The 22,921-nt window shown below is 38.3% G+C and overlaps 1 protein-coding gene across 1 annotated transcript in view; it reads left to right on the top strand.

Moving 5' to 3' along the window:
* Positions 1-2,424, top strand: part of LOC111863907 (ras-like protein 2) — a 28,510-nt gene extending 26,086 nt beyond the window's left edge. Inside the window, exon 4 of the mRNA XM_023850722.2 lies at positions 714-2,424. Coding sequence (XP_023706490.1) covers positions 714-908 — 195 coding nt within the window. The 3' untranslated portion in view covers positions 909-2,424. The remainder of the gene's footprint in view (positions 1-713) is intronic.
* Positions 2,425-22,921: the final 20,497 nt, after the last annotated feature.

The following is a 22,921-nucleotide window of genomic DNA, read 5'->3' as shown; positions in this document are numbered from 1 at the left end:
CGCTATCTGTGAAGAGGTATTTGGCAAAAAACAACATTCCAGTGATGGAACATCCACCGTATTCTCCGGACCTAGCACCGTGCGACTTTTTTCTCTTCCCAAAAATCAAGTCTGCGCTGAAAGGGACCAGGTTCGAGTCCGTGGATGCAGTGAAAGCAAAAGCGACGCAACTCTTGAAGAGCATAACACAAGATGACCTGCAGCACTGCTTCCAACAGTGGAAAATTCGCATGGAGCGGTGTAGGGATCGGGGAGGGGACTACATTGAAGGGGATAACATTTCGACTGTCTGATTTTTTTTTAATAAAGGGTTAGAGCATGAATCCGGTTTCTTTATTGCCACACCTTGTATAGTGAATGGGCCTTGGGCTGGACAAGTGGGAAGTTGGGGTTCTATTCCCACCAGGGACAAGAGATGTTTCTCTTTACTTCAGTGCCCTGCCTGCTTCTCGGGGCTTACCAGGCCTACTGTACAATGGATACTGAGGAGTATTTCCCTGTGGTAAAGGCAGCAGAGATTGTGAAACTGACCACTCTCCCCCGTCTTAGTGCTGAGGTTAAACAGGGTACAGTTATACCTCTATTCATGTTTACACTTTCACAGCATGATAGTTCAGCAAGAACAGGAACTCTACTTTTACCAGGACATTACATCAATAGTGTAGAAAGGGTCGAAACATGCATTTGACTTATGTTTGATGTGCTTGTAACAGGTGTCACAAATGGAAGCGCAGAATCTCTCAAGACAGTTGAAGATTCCATACATTGAGTGCAGTGCAAAACTTCGCATGAATGTTGACCAGGCTTTTCACGAGCTGGTAAGAATTGTCCGCAAGTTTCAGCTGTCAGAACGTCCGCCCCTCAAAGCCAACTATAAGAAGAATAAGAAGAAGTGTAGTTTGTTGTAGTAACATTACTGTTGCTGTTGCCTGCACCGTTTCTTCCCTTCTGTTATATTGTGTTTCATGATGGGTTGGACCTACACCCTGCACTGGAGTGCTCTGTAACCTTGATAGTTCAAACTGATCACTTGCCTATATCATGGCTGGATTGCAGATCAAGTTATAACCATCCACAATTTGTGCTGATGTGTCTGTATAATTTTAGTTGGGCACCAGTGGACTGGGTCCACAAAGGATAAGTGCACTTTGAGTGCTTGGTTAGCAGTAGATGCTTGCATCGCTCAGTGGTGTCAAGGGATGAGGTCTTGGGTTCATGGTTGTCTGGGACTTTGTCAGTAGGTGGGATAGCAGGCAACAGAGAAGTGGTTGTTCATGGATGTAAGAAATATATATATATTAATGTGTGTGCATGTGTGTGTGTGTGTGTGTGTGTGCATGCATGTGTGTACGCTGGCATGGGGACGGTATGTTGTTGTGGCTATGTCAGGATACTTCTCCCTTCCCCCTATATTGTGTTATGCAAACAGTTCTCACTATGTTTAATGAGGAAAAGAAAATTAACACTTTAAACTGTATATGATGTATTCAAACAGAGCTCAGTATTTATAAGTATTCTGAAAGGTGGCCTGACTTAATTGTGGGTGGTCTTTTTCTGAAGCCTTGCTCCTGTACGCTTCTTTGGTCCTCAGACGCACACACTATAATATTCCGTATGACTGCCAAAGTTCACAGGACCAAAAAACTTTCATCTAATGAAAAGTCAGTTATACCCCCCGCAGGTATCATGCCCAGCCATGACACTGGGGGGTCCCCCCCAGCCAGCATATTAAAATATTGGATTATTGGATGTAGGGAGGTGTTTGAGCAAGTGCATGTGCTTGAAACTGCAACCCCCCCNGCCAGTCCAAGTTTGCTGACATCTGATAAACAAGTCCAAATCTGCACCTTTAAAGCAGACCAGCTGGTACCAGACTTTCTGCTAAACATTTAATAATATAGCAGCATCCAAAATTTGAACTCGGGCCTTTAAAATAACTGTGCATTAGGCCAATTAACAATGTTCATGCCATTTTTGATCATGGTATTTTTAGCAAGGTGTGATTATTTACACATTAGAGAAAGTTCCATATTTGCTATTTTGAAATTATAACAAGTTCTGGGAAGATCTAATCACCTACTGTCTTTTGATATGACATGGACTCCATGGAAAACAATGCATCCAACAATTCTTTGTAGCTCTGTGCAAATCTTTAACATGTTGGTACTTAGTGACAATATGGGAATAGACAGACTGACAGACTCTCCTTTGATATGACATGGGCCACATGGAAAATGACACGTCCAGTGATTCTTCTGTTGTTGTATGTACTCATTTCCATGGGAACATATTTACATTGCCTAGCACCGAAAGGAGTGATACACGTAACCGAGCTGTTGTCCTGCAACAATAGGAGGGATACACATACAGACACACAGACTGATGGGAGGGGTTTATGAAGTACGCTGTTGAGGTGGGCTCAGTTGCCATGATATACATACCAAGTTTCATAAAGATTGATAGGGGTTGCAACACAGACACAGAGGATGGAGATTGCATAATCCTACTTTAGGAAAGTAGGCTAAAAATTGTTATCAGTCAAAGCTGGTTGTGCAACTGGATGAAGTTAGTTGTCATTTCAGATGATTATATACATTGGTTGATAGTTGATTGTTTTCTTAACCCTAACAGTGTGAAGTCTTCATTTCATATATCAGAGTTCCACTTTTTATTGGGTAAAGAATATATGTAAAACTCCAGAACTTTTAATTTTGACTTCATGTAAAACCCCAACAGGTGTCATGTGATGTTAAGCTACAGCAGTAATTGTAAAGGTTGAAACTTGCAACCCTTGGCACTTGCAGGGTTTATTTAAGTAGGTAACACATTTGTGTTAGTAGAAACTTTCCTGTGGGGATACAGGTGTACCATTTAAAATGCATCCCCAAACAACAGTCATGTACTGTGGTACAGGAAGGAAATCAGAAGCTGCCCCTCTCATCTGATGGGCTCTCCCAGCTTTCCTGATAACACTCAAGTCATCATCATTCTGGTTACCAATTGCTCCACAATCACCCTCACCTATCATCTGGAGCTGGTACAATAGGCCAAAAGTGGCCGCAGTACGAGGGACTTAGTCCCACCCCACTAGCAATAAAAGAAAAAAAAAATACCATGCTGCTGCAGTTGCCATTTTTGCAGAAGTGCTGCAGATACAAACATAATGTACCCATGAGCAGAATGTGTTTACATTCTCAACCGTTACTCACATAAAAATTATTTTCTTCTATTCATGAAGCATTTAGCGGTGTGGACCCTGACAAGGTTGTATGGAATAAGACAATAAATACATCAGTTGGTAGCAAAATTTTGGAACACAGGAACTATTTATGACGGGCAATATGTCCAGCATTGAACAGTTTTGTCAGGTGGAACACCTGTAGAATGTTGAAGAAATGTCAGCCCGATTGCTGCAGAAATTGTTGAGAAGATTACATATACTGTTGAGCTTAGGATGCAATTTAATGGTATGCCTGAACTATTTCCTTTACATTAACTTCTAACATATGTTTAGTAAAGGAGCAGCATTAAAGCCATTTGTCAAGTATGTGTGCACCATGAAAGAGGTAAGGAGCACGAGACCTTGGAGGTGCAGAACTTGGTTGTCACATAATCTCTGAAATTAACCCTGTGGCTTCCAGATGTCAGCATATTAAGCCATTTTATACTGCCAGTGTCACAGTCCCATGTTGGCTGCATAAATTGTCTTGCTTCCAAGGTCTCTGTACTTCCATTCATGATGTATAACTCCAGGCTTACCACAGTGTTTTAATTTAGAGTGGAAATTACCAACTTGGAAGGAATTCTTCTTTTGTATGGTGTCTGGTGAAGAAATGAAACATTTAAGCTTTAGGGATAATTTGATGCCAGTGTTGGCAGTTCTGTATGTGTGTGTGCGTGTTTGATGTTACTGCCAGTTTACATTCTAAGAGAATCTGATATGTGCTGTGGATCCATATACAGAGCACAGCATGAGCACTGTAAAAAACGAAATTATGTTTGCCATAGTTCTTACAGGAGGATAGTGTGGATGTCTGACACAAGCCTGAAATTCTCAAATTTGTGGTTATGAAACAGGATATTGATCTGTCATGTGGATGAGAAACATCAGAGGAAGCTAGGTACTGTAGACGAGGACTGGTATATGGCCTTCAGGAATACACTTCCATTGCCCGAAATATGTGTTAACACTTTCCTTAAGAAAAGCTGTAGAATGTTGTTAGAGAACTTTATGAAGAAATACGATGCCATGTAGCCATGTAGTCTGGTAGTCATTTACTGATGTTCCAGAGGAATGTGCTGCCTTCAAAGCATTTTAAAACTTCTACCGGTCTCTGCTATGAAAACCTCAGATCTCGCATTTCTGAAAATTGCTTACTGAATATTCCATATGATTATTGTTTAGGGAATTTCATATAGCAGCTAATAAGAGTCTAAGAAAAGTGTGGAATTTGTACTACTTAATAAATATAGGCAATATTAGTTTAGAAAAACTTTAAAGACACATATTAAACTGTCATCAACCTTGCAACACTGCTTTTTGGATTCCTCATGTGCCCAGCATGATCACATTGCTTATTAGAAATACTGTTCCATTTTATCAGCTAAAATGTATTTTTTATAATGTGGACTGCATGTAGATGCCTATGGTGCAGTGCAGCCCCTGCTAAACTAGTTGGCTCCAAGTATCCACTTAATCCTCTAAAGGGCCAAGCTAATTTGAATGATAAATGGTATAAAAGTTTGTTTCTTACTTCCAAGAAAATTCACCATATATCTATTACAAAGTTAATTTGGCTAATCACATTCAGGAAAATTCTCTCTGCTTTCTTTGACATATCCATTTTTAGGTGTGTCCATGGATTCAGTTCTGGGTGACTTCATATGCAATTTATAATGAACATGGTGGCATAGGAGCTAGTTTTCTTCGAGATGCTTCAGATTTCCCTCTGAACATCATCCCACTGTGTCATATTCATCTATGACCACTTCCAGAGATGTATGATATAGACCTGACCAGTCAGTACATTATCACATTGTCAGTCTTTGCATTGGGGACTTATCCTTGATCCAACATTTGACTTGTCACATGAATTGTTATTGCTTATTCTGAGAACTAGTAGAAACTAAGAAATGTTGTATCTGAGCAAAATGTTCAGTTTCATGATGTTAAACCTGGTGGCACCACTTCCAAGTAAAGATTAAAAGGGCCACTACATAACATGAAACCATAAGGTCAAAACAGGTCACCTGTGACATCTGTTTCATTGTCTGTGAAGCTGTGAATGGTTTCTGATTTCAGTTGTACCCATGTGGGTCTTCACTGGTCCTCTACATTTTTTTTTTTTTAATTCTCGTGTTACCGATTTACTAATAATTTAACAGGCAGCTTTACATCTTAATATTTTTAATATGGAAACGTAACATTTCACTTCATTGATACTTGGATTATTGTCAAGAGAAACTGTAATGTAACTGCTGCACCTTTGAGATACTTTTCTGATGTTACAGGTGGGAAAAGTAACCGTGAAATTTCCTTTGCTTCATATTGGTCCTTGGGTTGTCACGGGTTATTTTCAGCAGTTAAGATAGTCCAGTCAGTATATTTACTACACTAAAGGTTGGACAACCAGGTATTTTGTTTCAGTTCCTGACAGGGTCATAGATTTTACTTTCCAGCATTCAGACCAGCTCTGGAAACAACTGAGCTCCAAATCCATAGGGCAAGTCGGTAGAGGGGTAGTGTTTTCCCATGAGTGAAGTTGCCAGGTGTGAGGCTGACCACTCATCTACATGAAATCTAGGTTGAGACAATCAGTAACATATTCTGTGATAATAGAGCCTGAAGGTTCAAAATATTATTAAACCTGTTGCATAGGTTAGTCTTAAGATACACTGCAATATGAAGGTGGTAACAGTGTGGAAATTGTAGAATTTTGCTGTAGGCATGCTATGTATGAAGCAAGATTTTGCACATAAGCAGTTATGGTGTTGGGAATTGGATGGAACAGAGAATTTCTGCCACATGTTTTATGTACTGAATTTTGTCTCCAATGTTAATATTGCTAGAGGTATCTTTATGTACATGTATGAATAAATTTTCAGGTGTGGTAAGATTAAACATTGAACATTTTTAAATTTTCAGTTTGTTAGGAAATATTGACACATGGTATGAACATAATTAACAGATTTTGATTTGGAAATACTGTAGGCATATTATGTGTGTTCATGATAGATCAATATAATATTCTAATAAACCTGGTGGATTTGAGGTTCTCACAGCGGTAACTATGAAGATTCTTCTGGGATATAACATGGTGTGGTTCAGTGAAACTCAGCCAACATTTCAGAGGAACATATTGCCACCGTCTTCAGGATTGAAGAGTAAGCCAAGGAAGGAAGCCCTGCTTGCTACTAGTTTCATAATGGTTTCTTTCTTGGCTTAAGTTTTGACCCTGAAGATGGAAGCAATATGTTCTTCCAATACATCAGTTGACTTTCACTGAACTACACAGCATTATCCAGAGATTTATGTCTTTTTAATAACAAACAGCTTGTGTAAAACAAATTTGGAAGTTGGTAAGTATATTTTAAGCTATGTGTAATGAAAAGAAATATTGTATTAATTGTGTAGGCCGTGGACAGACATGATAGATCATAATTGTTATTCTTTTACGAGTAATTTTTACCCTTCCAGTTTGGATAGTAAAGGGTTTAGTTATGGTCCATCACATTTCATGCTACTAGTGTGTGGATTAATCTGGGTAGTAGTATTAAAATGATGCTTGTAATCTGAAATAGGCATGATCCTACTTCCTATACTGCCTCCCCCTTCAGAGTCCAAGGACAGTTGTAGTAATTTAGTTTTTAGGGCTTTAAAGTACAGTTTTCATATATACAACAGGATAATTACATTATACTGTGATTGGTTCACCTGTGGGGTAAGGCTTCTAATTGGCATCATGAGCAGTTCTTCCTTCCATATCTCATTTTGTAATTCAGTGGTGAATAAAGTGAAGTGGGATCATGGTGATTTTCAACATACTTGCATGTTCGTATTAACTTTTAATATCTCCTAATTTTATTGTTATGGCATTGTGATTTTAACACCAATTTGTTGAACAATTTTTATATTACAGTATAACGAAATGTCCGTTATATTTGGTGTGCAATTTTTTTGTATGATACCCTGATGTGTTTATTTAACCTTGGCCATAATTCACTCATATAAGACCTACAGCTCTTTTATTTAGCTAGGTTATAATTGTAATAGAAATCAACAGTAAATTGTAGTGAAAACAACAGACAAAAATATAGAGAAATTGATGTAACTGTTACAAACTTCTTTCAGGCACTGCTTTGTCTTCCTCTCTGGATGAACTTTGTTCGTGGTTTGGTTCTGTTATTGGATAAATTATTGCTTACAGAATCAGTCTGCACAGTTGCTTATTGCTCATATTTTTTAATGTTATATTTTGAACAGTTCACAGAAGAATTTGATGTAATGGTGGTTATAATGTCTTAATAATTTTATAGCCATTCTAGACATGATTTGTGAATATGATATTAAACATTGTTATGCACTCTTTCTGTTCCTTCAAGCATGCACAGAAAATTAATTGGTTCAAAACTGCAATAACATTTGTGTGAAATAGAAAATGGGACCTATTTTTAATGGCAAAGTTGTTTTGCTTTATTTACCTGCTTAAAAATAACTTCATTGCTGCCAGTAAATAAGGTATTATATCAATGTAGAACATGATAAGTATGTAGAGAAGGTTAGTTTGAGGGTTTGCCATGACAGGAAGCTGCATTTGTTAGAGTAGTCATGCTAGGGGCGCAAATGTTCTTGTTTTTGGTAGCCATGGAGTGGTATCCCAGATAATTCAGGCTAGTAAGATCTGCTTAAGCCGGTCATGGTAGCCGAGCGGTCTAAGGCATTCACTGTCTTCGCTCGCTTGGAAGCCAGAATCGTGGGTTTGAATCCCACTCAGGGCATGGATGTTTGTGTGTGTTTTTCTGTGTTTGTCTACAGGTAGAGGCATTGCGACGAGCTGATCACTCGCCCAAGGAGTCCTACTGTATGTGTAAGATCAAGAAAAACCGAAGTGAACAGAGTTCATGGAGGTAGGCCTAGGCCCACTGGGGCTGTAGTGCCAAGGGGTGGGGACTGCTTATATCTGTAATTAATGAGCAATTACTGAACTAGATGAGAATTTGTAACTGGAGGTCCTGTTTTCTATTTGTTGAGTTGTAATATTATATATAAACCTGATGATGGCTTTTAGAGACATTTTATGCATAAGTACAGAGAAAAGTGTTCACAGCCCCCCCCCCTCATAAAGACACCCCACCACTCAAATGTCTTAGAAAATATGGCAGTGTGCTAGAAGGCAGCATAATGTAGTATCACAGTTTACTGAGGTCTGCTAGACCAAACGATTGACTATGCTGACTGAAGGTTTTTGTAGTTTTACTTAGTACCTCCAGGTAAATTCCAGGAAGGTACAATATATTAAGTCATGACCCCATCTTTCCCTATCATTATTCATTACTCATGTTTCACACCATAAAGCCTTAGCCACTGACAGTGTCATTAACCTTTAACGTCCAAAGTGCCCCGATTGGGCCAGTGATGAGTATGGTTGTCGTAGCCAAAGTATCCCGTTTTGGCGAATCGGGTGTTTAAACTCATAGTAATTACAAAACAGACTGGAATAAAACCATAATAGAGGAATTAAAATGATACCTGAGTGAACAACAGCAAAAAAAAATATATGTATGAGTTATGCCCAAACTTATCCACAAGTCAATACTTTTATTACAGATTCTGCAGATTAATGTAATTTTTTGAGGGAGAGGCAAGAAGACTTTTAATCCTTCTGTTATGACATTACACAACAATTAGGACACACATTTTTACTATTTTTCAACATAATCACCTTGCCTTTAAAGGCATTTGCTCCACCTAGAGATGAGATCATCCATACCCTTGCAACAAAAGTTGGTGCTCAACCCTGATACCGAAGAACACATTAAAGTTGAACGCTGCATATTTTAGCAGCACCTTTCTGGAGAGTGATTTGATGCAGATGAGGATAGTCAATTTGAAGTGTACTGTTGGCTTTCAGGGTTGAGGGGAAAATGCCTTTGTAGGCAAGATGGTTGTACTGAAAAATGGAACAAATGTTCATTCATTCATATTTTTATTGGTTCCAGAAATCCACATTTTGCAATACAGCCTCAAGATATAGAACAAGTCAAATTATTTGTATAAAAGTCAACAATACTATAATATTTAACTACATACACAAATTGTGTACATGTCCAACATACGATATAAAACTATATTAAAAATTTAAGACAACATAAATTCCCCAACAGAGTAACCAATTCAGTCCATTTCACATCAAGTAATCAACCAATCCATTCTTCCTTCCTCGTCAAATCACTGTCATAGGAAGCGTTCCATACACATTAAACATACAATACTTCAATTTCTATAATTAAAAATAAATACCCCCCTTTCACAAACATACCATCTTTAATTGAACATATATTCCTCTACAGAACAAAATGTATGTTGTACCAAATATGACCTCATTACTTTTTTAAACTGTCTCATTTTTTCTATCTCCCTAATTTTATTTGGTATTTTATTGTATAATTTTATTCCCATGTTCAGTACTCCTTTCTTATAGGCATTTGTTCTGCAAAACTGAGCATGGAGATTTAACTTCTGGTGTGTATTGTGATTATGAACTATGTTATTTTGTTCTAACTTTTCTAAATGTACTTTAACATGGCATACTATTCCAAAAATATACATACAAGGTAGTGGAAGTACGTTTAAATCCTTAAAAAGTTGTCTACATGATGCTAATCTACTCACACCTCTAATTATTCTAACAATTCGTTTCTGCAATTTAAATATAAGTTTACTTTTTGGGTCGGTACCCCAGAAAATTAAACTACACTTCAAATAAGCATGGAAGTAACCAAAGTAAATACTCCTTATAACCTGTCAGCTTGTTACATCCCTAAGGGATTTTATCATGTAACAGACTTTATGAAGGTTTGAGCTTAAGAACATCATATGTGCTTTGCACTCCATATGCTCGCCAACATCTATTCCTAGAAATTTCGTTTCACATTTATAGGAGATCTCCATTTACCAAATTTGATTTGAGGTTTCATCAAATCTCTTTCTTGTCTATTATGAAATGCCATTGCTATTGTTTTCTCAGTATTCAATATAAGATTATTTGCATTGAACCATCCATATAACTCATTCATGACTTTATTTATCTTTTGCTGCAGGATATGTCCCTTTCAGCTGTTACCAAAATATTTATATCATCTGCAAACAAAACTATCCTTGCCTCTTTGATATTCAAAGGCAGATCATTTATGTATAATAAAAATATCAATGGTCCAAGCACTGAATCCTGTGGTACTCCATATTTAATATCTCTTGGAGCCGATGTATATTTTTTGCCATCACAACTTATTTTAACAACTTGCTTCTGGTAAGCCAAATATGATTTAAACCATAAGTTTGCCACACCTCTAATTCTGTATGTTTGTAATTTAGAAAGTAAGGTGTCATGATTTATGGCATCATACGCTTTAGTTAAATCACAAAAAATTCCGACCTGTTTTTTCTTTTTTCTCAGCTGATTCCTGTATGTTGCCTAGAAAAGAGTAAATTGCAGTCTCAGTCGACCTATTGATGCTAAATCCATGTTGGGCCTCTGTTAATATGGTATTTCTTGTCAAAAATGAGAGTAACCTATTATGCATCAACTTTTCTAAGATTTTCGAGAAAGTACATAAAAGGTATATTGGTCTATAATTTTTCATATCCTTCTTGTCTCCCTCTTTATGAAGTGGTTTACTTTTGCTATCTTAAATCTCTCTGGGAAAATACCTGCTTCTAGAGAGGCATTATAAATGTGGACTTATGACATTTTAACCACATAATCCGGTATTTAATCGGTACATGCTGAAAATTTCCCCCTAAATTTCTTCACCACTTCTAATATTTCGTTTTCTGTCACTGGACAAATAAACGGTTTCATTACAGGTATTTATTCTCTGTGGTGTTTTACAGCACATCGTACTATTATTTTGCTTGACAAGCTTTCCTACTGTGTCCGCGAAATATAAATTAAACATTTCAGCTATACGCTGTGGATTTGCCTCTTTCGTTGTCCCGCACTTTAGTTCTATTCCCAGTTCCCTTTGCAGGTTATTTCCTAATTCCTTATTCACTATTTGCCACATTGCTCTAGTTTTGTATTGTCTTAATTACTGTGTAATGTCCTAGTGGTACAGTTAAAAGTCTGCAAAGCATGGTATGAATTGACTCTTGTGAGGTGGACTGGTGTACGAGAAGCTGGGTGCAAATATTTTTTCTTGCTTCACCCCTAACAAAGTAAGAAATGTGAGGATATGGAAAGGCCAGTTCATAAAAATTTTTCAGATTCCAAGTTAAGATGTAAGCCTCTTCTGGTGGCCCTAATCACCACTCTCCATAATGGACACTCCCATTTCAGAAGGAAAGTCTTCCAGGCAGTCAAGACACCATGAGATCATCTTAATTAGGGGCTGCCTGAACATAACAGAGTGTCATGTTATTTTGTGTAAATTAGTCTATTTAAGAATAAGAGTGGATTTCTGTCAGTACTTGTGGTCAAGCATGATTCTCAGGGAGTACTGTGTATAACAGGTGGGCAAATGCTGGACCCCAGGCCAGATCCATGACACACAAACTGGCTTGCAGGAACAGATCAGGATTGCAACAAAACATATTTCAGTTATTGTGTTTACTGTGTACTTAACATCATAAATGTAATTATGTGATTAGACATAAGGTTAGGAAAAGAACACTTGAATTTTGTTTTGTAAAGTTGAAAACTTTTTTTTTTAAACTCGTAATTATGTGTCTTTAATCTCTTCTACATATTTGTGAAAGGTGATGACAGGTCTCCTCGCCAAAATATCTGCCATATCTGCGTGTAAACAAAAGTTGGGTAGTCTGACATAGAGGTCAGCACTCTTCTGGCTAAAAGAAGAGGAGGGGGAATGAAGAATGGCTATGAACATGTATACTGTGTGTTGCCATATGGATATAAGAGATCGTGCCTTGGAGAAACTGAACTGCTAATAAGGTTCTCTGATGTGATTATTTTGGGAAGAATGAAAAGTGTCAGAAACAATAATGAAGGTGAATGTCAGGGTGGACATGTAAGGAAAGCACTTCTGTGCAGGTAGTTCATGCTGTCTGTCATCATATTTCATAGTACAAAACTAACTTGTTTCAGGTTCAGTCCATGTCATTGACATGGGGAGGTGGTAACAGTATGTTGTTTATTTGGAAAAATAAAAACAAATGGCAGAAAGTTGTGCATAATGACCTCTTAGGCACCAGTGTATACAGCCTTAGGCAATGAAATGTCCACTGAAAAACACCTATGGAGTAACCCTGTCTGTGCTAGTTTTTTACTCAGTCCTTTGATCATGACACCCATGATATGGCATAGCACAGGCTGCCACGCATCTCTTCAGCTGAAATATCCATATCTGTTTTTTTTTTCTTATGAGATTTATACAGTCAGTGACAAACTATACATACTCTGTTATCTTTTGACGAACATTTGGAAAGTGTTTGCAGGTTTCCATTCCTGAGGAGTTGGTGAGCTAAGAAATACTCAGTAATGAAAGAATTAAGTCTTGTGCTGTTAAGTCACCATAGTGACATATTTCTTTCGTTGAACACTCAGATGAGAGATGGCAGGGTGTTTCTTTCCTCAAATATCACATGCATGTTTTTAAGTGAAATATCTGTGTGCATCATTGAACAAGCTAATTTGATCACTGCAACCCACAGAAAAAAAAATAAATGATGGAAATTGGCATGACGACATCCTTTTTAGGGTGGGTAAATATTTTCATACAGTTCACATTTGGATAACAAAGGTGTTTTGAGTTTTATGTTTAGAGGAGACAGGACAAAGGTTGTGGAGCCCCCATATGAAAAGGCACAGATTGAATTTTTTTGTATATAGATATACTTTGTTTGGTTTCCAAGTGTAAAATTGTGTACAGTCAAATCTGCTGCTTGTATCAGGATTTCAGGGGAGTTGAACAGACAGGTTTCTGTATTTCCGGATATGAAGTATTCTTTTTCTTCTAGTACAATTTCTGTTTTATACAGACCACTAAACAAAACATCTGTAGTCTCTTCTTGATGTCTTCCAGTACTTGGTTAAGCCACCTTTTTCTGGGTCATTCCTTAGGCTTCTTTCATTTAAATTTTAATTATAGAGTTGTTGTTTGTATCCTTGTTATGTCCATTCTTTTTATGTGGTCAGACCACTATAATTTTTGTTTCTTTCTCAACCTGTTAATAGTTCTTCAATTCCAATTTTGTCTATAAAAATTTGTTTCTAATTCTCTTCTAGTTTTTCCCCTCAATACATCATAATAACTTCATATCCTTTTTTTGGATTTTGCCTTTGTTTCTCTATAAGGACCCATGTTTTGGTGTTACAGTAAACCCCATTAATCTGGATTAGTGAATTAAAAGATAGACCTGAAAGACATCAAAAAACTTAGAACACAAATAAATGGAAAATTTAATGATATTGTCACATGTTGGGTGTATAACGCGACAAGTAACTTCACACCGTGCTGGAAATAGCGAATTTTATTGCACATTCGCTCTTAACAATCACACAGTTTACAATCTCACAATTACTGCCATTACATATACTAGACTGCAAATGCTAGAATACAACTGACCGGTTGACTGCCTGGCTAACTCGTAACTGTAACTGCTGCCTTGAGAACTCTCTTCGGCGGCTGTGTAGTTCCCTTATAAACCCTCAGCCGGACAATGGGAAAACAGTTATGTAATAGGCACCACTGTTGTCTGGCGCTGTGTTTACGGGTGTTACTGGCAACACTGTCGGCAGTTGTTTACGGCTGCACAGCAACCGCGGCATCCCTTGGCCACGTCACCGCTGGCAGGGTAGGGAAAGGAGTGTTGACTTACCTATTACCATAATTATGACAGCTCTCCGATGGTGTTATGTCACTGTCCTGCATAGCGCAACACGTCACACTGCTCCCTCCTTAAGGCTGTTGGTCCCGAATAGCCTAACGGTGCACCCCCGTTCCTTTTCTTCCAAGGGTGTGCTTTCTGCATCTCCTGGTATTTCGGCTACTCCTTGCAGCGACTGTTCTCCGGCCGTTACAACCGCTCCCCTCTTAAAACCAGCTCGTCTTGAGTGGTTTCCTGCTAAGTTGCCAGAAGATCCACACTCATTCATCGCACATTCACTCTTGCTCGGGAGGCTGGTACTTCTACGTTACCGGCTCCTCCTCAATCCGTTGTTTCTTTTTCCGCTTTTGAGGGGGTCGACCCCTCCACAAGGTCCAATCCTTGCCTTGTCGTAGGCCGACAGAAGATCGGTCTATTCTCTTCGCGATCTTCGCTGAAAATCTCGTAGTAGGGCTTTTTACGAGTTCTCCCTCCTAGGTACGATTGCTCTCCTAATATACACTCTCCGATGGCGTTCTGGATTGGGTCCTTCAATAGGTTGTTGACTCATAGTCGCCGTTTCCGACCTTTGTCCTTTAGGCTTGTGTTGCATCCCAGGCCTTTCCAAAGTCTCTTCCTGAACGTGACATCGTCTTTGTTTTGTTCCACATGCCTGTGGCCTGCACAGCGTGTAATCTTTATTCTGGTGGCTGTCGCACCTTTCCGCGGTCCACAATTTCTGTGGGTCGAAGATTTCCTGAAGATGTTACTCTTGCGCCATGCCACTGTCGCACGGTGGGACACCTTCCTGCAGGCGGCGGCCAACTTCATCCGGGATCCACAAATTCCTCGGGTTAGTTCCAGTGGCTCTCCACGTTGCCCTGCAGCTTGCTTCTTGCTCCTATACCGCTTCTTCCATCCTTTGACCTGTTTGACTACGGCGACTTCGTAGGGGACTTCTCGTTGGTGGGCCACCCAGGTTTCCTGTCCACTGAGGTCGGCTCTTTTTCTTCCAGACATGCCTCCATCTCTTGGCAGGCCAACGTCTCTTTGCTGGAATCCGTTGTTTCTTCAGGTTCTATGAACGGTATCACTGTGGGGACCTCTTGTCGTGCTGCTGCAGGTTTCATGTCCACTGAGGCCGGTGTTTCTTCTTCTCGCAAGGCTTTCACATTGGCTTCCAATCTTGCCAGGGAACCTTCTTTGTCAGTCTCCATTTCCGCTCGAACATTTTTTCCATTTCAATCATCTCATGTGAGTCCATTTTCTTATGTCAGCGCTATAATCGCTTCAATCAATGAACTCCGACGAAATTGTGGCGTGTTTAAGTTCGTAAAACCAATTCTGACACCAAATTGTCATGTGTCTTGAGTTCGAATCCTGTCGGTCATGCGTGTAAGTTCGAATCCCACTTCTTACACCAAATTGTCACGTCTTGGGTGTATTTTGAGACAAATAACTTCACGCCTTATTGGATATAGCGAATTTTATTGCACATTCATTCTTACAATTGCACAATTTACAGATTCACAACTACTGCTGTTGGCAGTATTACAGTTATTAGACTGCAATTAACTGGTGACTGACTCTCTGGCTAACTCGTTACTCGTAACTGTCTTGAATAGTCTTCGCTGCTCCTTATTTAGCCCCGTTCCAGACAACGCAGAAAACAGCTGCATAATAGGCACCACTGTTGTCTGGCGCCATGTTGCTAGCAACGCTGTTGGGAGTTGTTACGGCTGCATAGCAACCGCGGCATCCCTTGGTCATGTCACCGCTGGTGGGGTAGGGGAAGGAGTGTTGACTTGCCTATTATCCTAGTAATGACAGCGCTCCGATGGTGTTACGTCACCGCTGGCGGGGGGGAGGGGTGTCCTGCATAGCGCAACACGTCACAATATAAATAGTGCTGATAAAAATAAAAAAACACTGTAGAGCCTTTATTTAAAAACTATAAAAACAATACATTTATTGATTGATAGAAGACTCAAAAGTTGTGTTGTTTTTGAACGTAATAATGCAAGTTTGAAGAAACTGTCAGGTTTTGTCTCAACAGACAAGTGACTCATCTGCCTTCCTAAATGCCATGTGTCTTTTAAAGTATGTACTCAACTGTGAACAGCATTTTTCATATTTTGATCCAGATTGTCTGACATCCAGATTAGCAAGGGTTTAGTCTGTCTCTGCCTTCAGGCAAAAACCTACTAAAGAGCTAGTCCCTATCCCTGGATAGAATCCAGTCTCTTAAATGTTTAAAAAAAAACAGGACGCTGGATAATGTCAAAAAATACAATAGTTTTATTAATATACCATTGTCATAAACTTTTAGATCTTATTTGCCTGGAGATAGGGACTAGCTCTATAGATTGGGCCCAACTGAGTAGGTTGTTATCTGAAGATGAAGACAGAATCCAGTATCCAAAACATGTTTTAAATAAAAAACAGGATGATGGATAATGCCCAAAAAACAATAATTGTATTGTTATACCATTGTTACAAACTTTTAGGTGTTATTTACAGTATTAAAATGTTTATCCACCTTAGATCAGTACATGGTGAATATCAACATTTCAGTTCCAAAAATAGGGGCCCTTCACAGCCCTCCTCTCAAACTATGACACTCTAAAAAAATGGCTTAAAAAGTTGTAATTAAATTTCAGTCATTTATGGAAACCATACCTTTAAATACGATGTTGGTTTATCGTCTATGTGAAAATGATCCAAACGCATATATGAGAAAGTATATGCAATGTCTTCCCACTAATGTTTCTTACTTTGCCATACTGATAAGAGACATAAGGGAGATAACACTAACACATGAGTATGTGTGTTTTTAGTAAACTTCTTTTAATTCAAAATAAAGTAGAAATCATATTTAAGAAAATTATTCATAATAATGGCTACTCCCCAAGTTGTGACAGACTGATGCTAAGTTGATGGTAGATAATGAATTCATGTTATTAATTAGTGATACAGGGACAGTATACAAATAATCTGAATGTTTTTTACGTTTAACATTTGCTCATTAGTGCTACACTTCGGCACCTAAGCCAGCTGTCTGTAATTGTAACTATTATTATTATTATTATTATTATTACTATTTTTATTGTGTGCCATGTGTGGCACTGTAACATTGTCATGCAACACAAAAGTGCCATAAATACGCTTCAGCCATCATCAGTAACTGACTTCCCGCTAAATTGTGTTGTGGGTGTATGTGTGTGAGGCTTAGATATTTGTTGAAATGCCACACATCTGTCATTTTCTGTATGATGTGATGTTAGGTATCTTACTTCCTTTCATTGAAGAAAATGTTTTTAAGACAATTATCTATTGAATTTAAAACTTCAGTTTCTGGGACATAAACAGTGATTAAACTGCTCAGTTCAAGTGAAATATATGATAGACCAAATTGCAGTGGAAATTTTTACTGAGGTTCTTCCATGTCTGTACAGTTCATTTTCCTACCACTGTTAACAAGTTCCAGGAAGAATTTATGATGCATATTTTCCTTCTGATGCTTTGGTTTCGTGGCAACGTCAGCTGATCTTATGTGTTACCTGCATAACTTAGTGATCTTATTGCTAAATTTCTGTTTGTACAAACTTGTATTACCAAAATTTGCCAGCTGTGGCTGGCTATGGAATGTATGTCATGAATATAATTTTGAATTCCAAAAAGTAAAACTTGACATAAAATGTATATATGTTTTATGGTCAGTTGCCATACAACTTGAATATTTTTTTTTTTTTGTCTTTGACAACAAAATCTGTGTTGGCAGGAAAGTATAAAGGTTTGACTTGTTTTGACAAACATTTCATTCAATGAAAGAAATTACATAACAGAAAAATAAGTTACTACGAATAATTTGGAGTCTTCCATTGGAAATTGTTAAAGAAAAGATGTAAAATAATGGCTTTGTTTGAAACCTCTAATATTTTATTGTATTTTAACAGTTACGGGCATGAATTATTTTTACAAACCAGATATGTTGTAAAGAATATCTTGTAGTGTAATAGTCTTACAAAAATATGTGAATGCTTTACGCAGCCAATTTAAACTGCTATATATGTATAATGAGCCAGGATAGCATAGTCGGTATAGTGACTGGCTTTGGGCTGGACAATCAAGGGGTTGAAGTTCCAGTCCCGGTAGGGTCAAGAATTTTCTCTTCTCCACATTGTCCAGACTGGCCCTGGGGTTCATCCAACCTCCTATCCAATGGGTACCTGGGGCTCTTTCCTCGGGGGGTAAAGCGGCCTGGGTGTGAAGGTCACCATTCACTTTGAACTAGTGCCAAGGTCAAGAAAATGTGGATCTATATATCCACTCCCCCATACGCCTTCATGGCGTAGTGCTTAATTAGTTAAGCACAGGAACAACTTTACCTTACCTTTTATATAATATGTATAAGTGAACAATAGGAGATTTATATATTTTTATGATAAGACAAAACACCAAATAACCAGTTTTAATGTGTACATTCTAGGGAGAATTGTCCCTCAAAAAAAAAAAAAAGATTATAAAACTTAATGTTGCATAAAGTTTGTATGTTATATACAGTATAATTATACTTATTTTAATCACTGTTGTTGTTATTGATGTGCATGACTAATGTTTTTATATCTGCACATGGAGATTACATAAGCTGAAAATAGGACATTTGATTCATCAGTTCTTGCTCTCCTTATTACGAGGGTTGTACTGAAAGTCATGAGCAACAATTTCTTGTAAAGTAACATGCTTTGTTATTGACAAACCAAATACACCACCTTAATCTACAGACCTTTCTTTATTTTTCAACATAATCACCACTTCTTTGTACACATTTCTCCCAGCATTCTGGGAGTTTGAAAATTCCCCTTCTGTAAAATTCGTTTCCAGCCATCTGAAGACACTGACACACTGCTTTCTGAATTGCCTCCCTTGTCTCAAAATGTTGTCCACGCAGCTGATCCTTCAAAAATCCGAAAAGATGATAGCCAGAGGGTGCCAGATCAGGGCTATAGGAGGGGTGTGGAAGAATTTCCCACCCCATCTTTGCAATTGCTTCCAATGTGAGGCGAGCGTTGTCGTGCAGGATGATGTTTCATCTCGGACGTTTATCACGCAATGCACACCAGAGCTTGTGCAGCATCTGCACATATCGAGCAGCATTGATGGTTTGCCCAGGTTCCAGGAATTTGGCCAGAATAAACCCCTCTGCATCCCAGAAGACTGTGCCCATCACCTTCACAGCTGATGGCACTGTCTTTGCCTTCTTTTTTGATGGAGAATGCAAATGGTGCCGTTCCATACTCTGCTGTTTTGTTTCAGGCTCGAAATGGTGAAACCAGCATTTGTCACCTGTCACAATACAGAGCAAAAAATCATCACTTTCATGTCGATATATCTGCAGCAGTTCTGAAGTGATGGCTTTTCGCTGACCTTTGTGGTCTTCAGTCAATAACCGCAGAACCCAACGAGCACAAACTTTCCTATACCCCAAGCTTTCAATCATCTGTACTGCACTGTGCCATATTCCAAGTTTTCGGGCTTTTGTGTCCACAGTCACATGCCTGTCATCTTCAATGATCTCATCCACTCTTTCCTTGTTGCATTCAGTTGAGGCTGTTCAAGGACGACTGCTCCAAGGCTCATCTTCGATGCTGGTGTTCCCATCTTTAAAATGTTTCACCCATCTTCGAACACTGCTCACCCCCATGCACACACTTCCATAAGCACGCTGAAGTCTCTGGTGAATTTCTGCAGCAGGGATTTCCTCTTTCACAAGAAATTCTATGACAGCACGCTGGCAAAATGACATATCATCGGCCATTTTGTTAGCAGTGATACTGGTCATGTGATGCAAGCTATTAACGTCGCAAGACACTCAAGGTTAACACAACAGCTGGGTCCACCTACCACCATACTCTCTTTTGTCTGCTGTTCCCAGGTTGCATGCAAAAGAAAGTTGCTCATGACTTTTGGTACAACCTATGTAAAATCTATATATTGCTTGAGATCACCCACCCTTGTTCCAGTCCTAGGTTAAGGCCATTCCTGTCATCTATTAAGGTAAGTCCAAATGATGAATTTGAATAAAAATAGAGAGGTGCATTTATTCCATTTCATGATGCAGAGTTTCCATTTTAACCAATGATGAAGTTTCATTTAAATCCAGTAATTGGTTTGGGTAATGTAACTGGAAAGTGAAATTTAAAATTTTCAGACATTTTATGATTATTATTTCATTATTATTCTACAGATGTTTCTTAAATGCAGTGTGGTATGTTGAAGCTTCAGAGACCACACAGTAATATCAGTTTTTCCACCTGTCTACCATTTCTGTTTTAAATGTAATCTCAAAATCCAGCTTGTTGTAGAAAAATTGCTGGCCTAGTAGATAAAATCCCTGTACAGGGAACTGCAATGAATGTGTTAAAAGTATACTGGGGTTGGCTATAATAATGGAAACACTATAGATAGTAAACATGTTCCTTTATCAACATGGTTCTGGACCACCTTTTTCCTTCAGTACAAGGTGTCTGGATGAAAGGTATACAAAATAAAATAATTATATCTCAGAAAGCATTTATTATACACATTTATGGGTTACACCAGTGGTTCTCAAACTTTTTACCTCTAAGCCCCCCCTGAGAAGAGAAAATACTCTCAGGCCCCCCAGCCTGTTTTTTTTTTATCAAAATAGAAGTCATGGTATGTTTGACGTTTCATTCAGTTTATTTTGTGTTTTTCTACATACTATTTAGCAGTGTTCTTACTCAAAATTAAAGTATCACAATACTAGGCCTACAATAAAAACTAGTTTTAACACTTGCAATTAACCAAAATATGTATTGAAATTAAACGATATTTAACTAACACGTATTTAATTTTTTCTGTAAAGAAAATCAAACATTTAAATATCAAAGTTCAGTGTGATGGATGGGCCTGCTTTTGAGAACAAAGTTTATCAAAACGTGGTGTAATATCAGAAATGGCCACTCTGACTTTTTTAGCAATATTTAGCCTTGAACGATACTTTGACTTTATAGCTGCCAAAGCAGAAAAGCCTGTCTTGTATGACTAAGTTGTTGTGAAAGGAATCATGATCTTCAATGCCTTTTGGCTCATAGTTGGGAATTCTTTGCCAGTATGTATCCAGAACTCCAATAAAGACAATTCCTTAAATTTACTTTTTAATGAAGTATCACTAGTGAGATCAGTGAGTTGTTCTTGCTCATTTACATTCCGAGATGATGGCCCAGGAGCATTTTCGAATGGATTTTTAATCCAATTAAATTTATCAAAATCATTGCAAAAGTATTTTTCGAAATGAACTTTCAACATTATGAGATGATCAAGTAGGCAGCTTTTTATGTCCATTGGAAGCACTGGATTATCAGTGTCTTGTACCGTTGACACCAGAGTAGGGAACATGTCTAGTGTGTCACTTTCCATACTGTTTCTCCAGAGCTCTTATTTTCTCATGAATGCCTTCACTTTGTCATTTGTCATTGCCTCATTCCCTTGAAGTGAAGTGTTGAGGATATTTAGTTTCTCAAATATATCTATGAGGTAAGCCATTTTCAATAAAAAATCCTTGTTGCTGAAACTTGTCTGCCAGTGAATGATTTTCCCCATTTAAGAAAAACAGAACACCTCATGCCTCAGCTTAAATATTCTCTTTAATACCTTGCCTCTTGAAAGCCATTGAGCATCACTAAAAAACAACAGAGCAGTGTGTTCGGCGCCCATTTCCTCACACAGCATTTTAAAAAGTCTAGATTTCAGAGGATGCGGCTGCTGCCGAACTATCAACGCTGTCTCTGGCATACGCGTTTAATAATTGCCGGTAAAGAGAATAATTATTAGTTATTTTGAAATTCATGATAATTAAAGCCTGTACTCATCAAAAGTTTTTCTATATGTATTTTTATTTGTTGTTACTTTTCTAATTGATTTAGGGCAGTTTTAATTTTTATCTGTAGGAAAGTATGCTGCGCGCCCCACAGTTTGAGAACCACTGGGTTACACCATTACAAAGGGAAACTATCAAAAGTTTTTTTTTCTGGGTACATAACTTTCTCAAATTTCAATGTGGACTTCCTGGTGGCATGACAAATATCCAGACAATATTCAAACTTGTTCCACATTACTTGAAACATGTTTGGTATTACTGTAGCCGCAGCAACCTTTATGCAGGCTCTCAGGTGTTGAAGGTCGTTGATCTTAACCTGATAAGACAGTATTCTTCTTGTAACCCCACAAGAAAAAATCCAGTGGGGTTAAATTTTGTAATCTAGAAGGCTAAGCGATCGGTCCACCTGTGCTGCTCCATCTCAATGTTCAGGTGATTCCCAACATGGTAGGAGAAATGTGGCGCCGCTTCATCTTGTTGGAGGACAGTTTGAGATGGTAATTGGAGCAGCACATACAGCTCCAGCATGTCCAAGTACTAACATCCAGTCACAGTCTTTTCCAAAATAAAAACGGTCCAGTCAACTTGCTGTGCATTAAGCTGGCCCACATGTTCACTTTGGGGTGCCTCTCTCCAATTCACATGTGACACTTTAATTTTGACTGACCTAGTCAGAGTAGCACACTTGGTGGAGGAAATTGGGTGACACATCAGTTCTTTCTAGCATTTCCACAGCGAATTTTGTATGTGCTACTTGGTCACTTCATTTTAGTGCATGAATTATTTGAATCTTGTGCATTCTCAGGTGGTGTCTTTTGTGTAGCACATTGTACACTGTTGAACATGGACTTTGTTAACTGCAAGCTAGCAGCATGAATTGATTTGCACGGACTTCACTGGAATGCCTCTCTAATGCGATTGACATTTTCTTAAAAGGTCTGTGTCTTTCCAGGAGATTTTCCATGCAACAG

This window comes from Cryptotermes secundus, unplaced genomic scaffold, assembly GCF_002891405.2.
Source record: "Cryptotermes secundus unplaced genomic scaffold, Csec_1.0 scaffold171, whole genome shotgun sequence".
In the NCBI taxonomy this organism is placed as follows: Eukaryota; Metazoa; Arthropoda; class Insecta; order Blattodea; family Kalotermitidae; genus Cryptotermes; species Cryptotermes secundus.
This window is presented reverse-complemented; position numbering and strand designations above follow the sequence as displayed.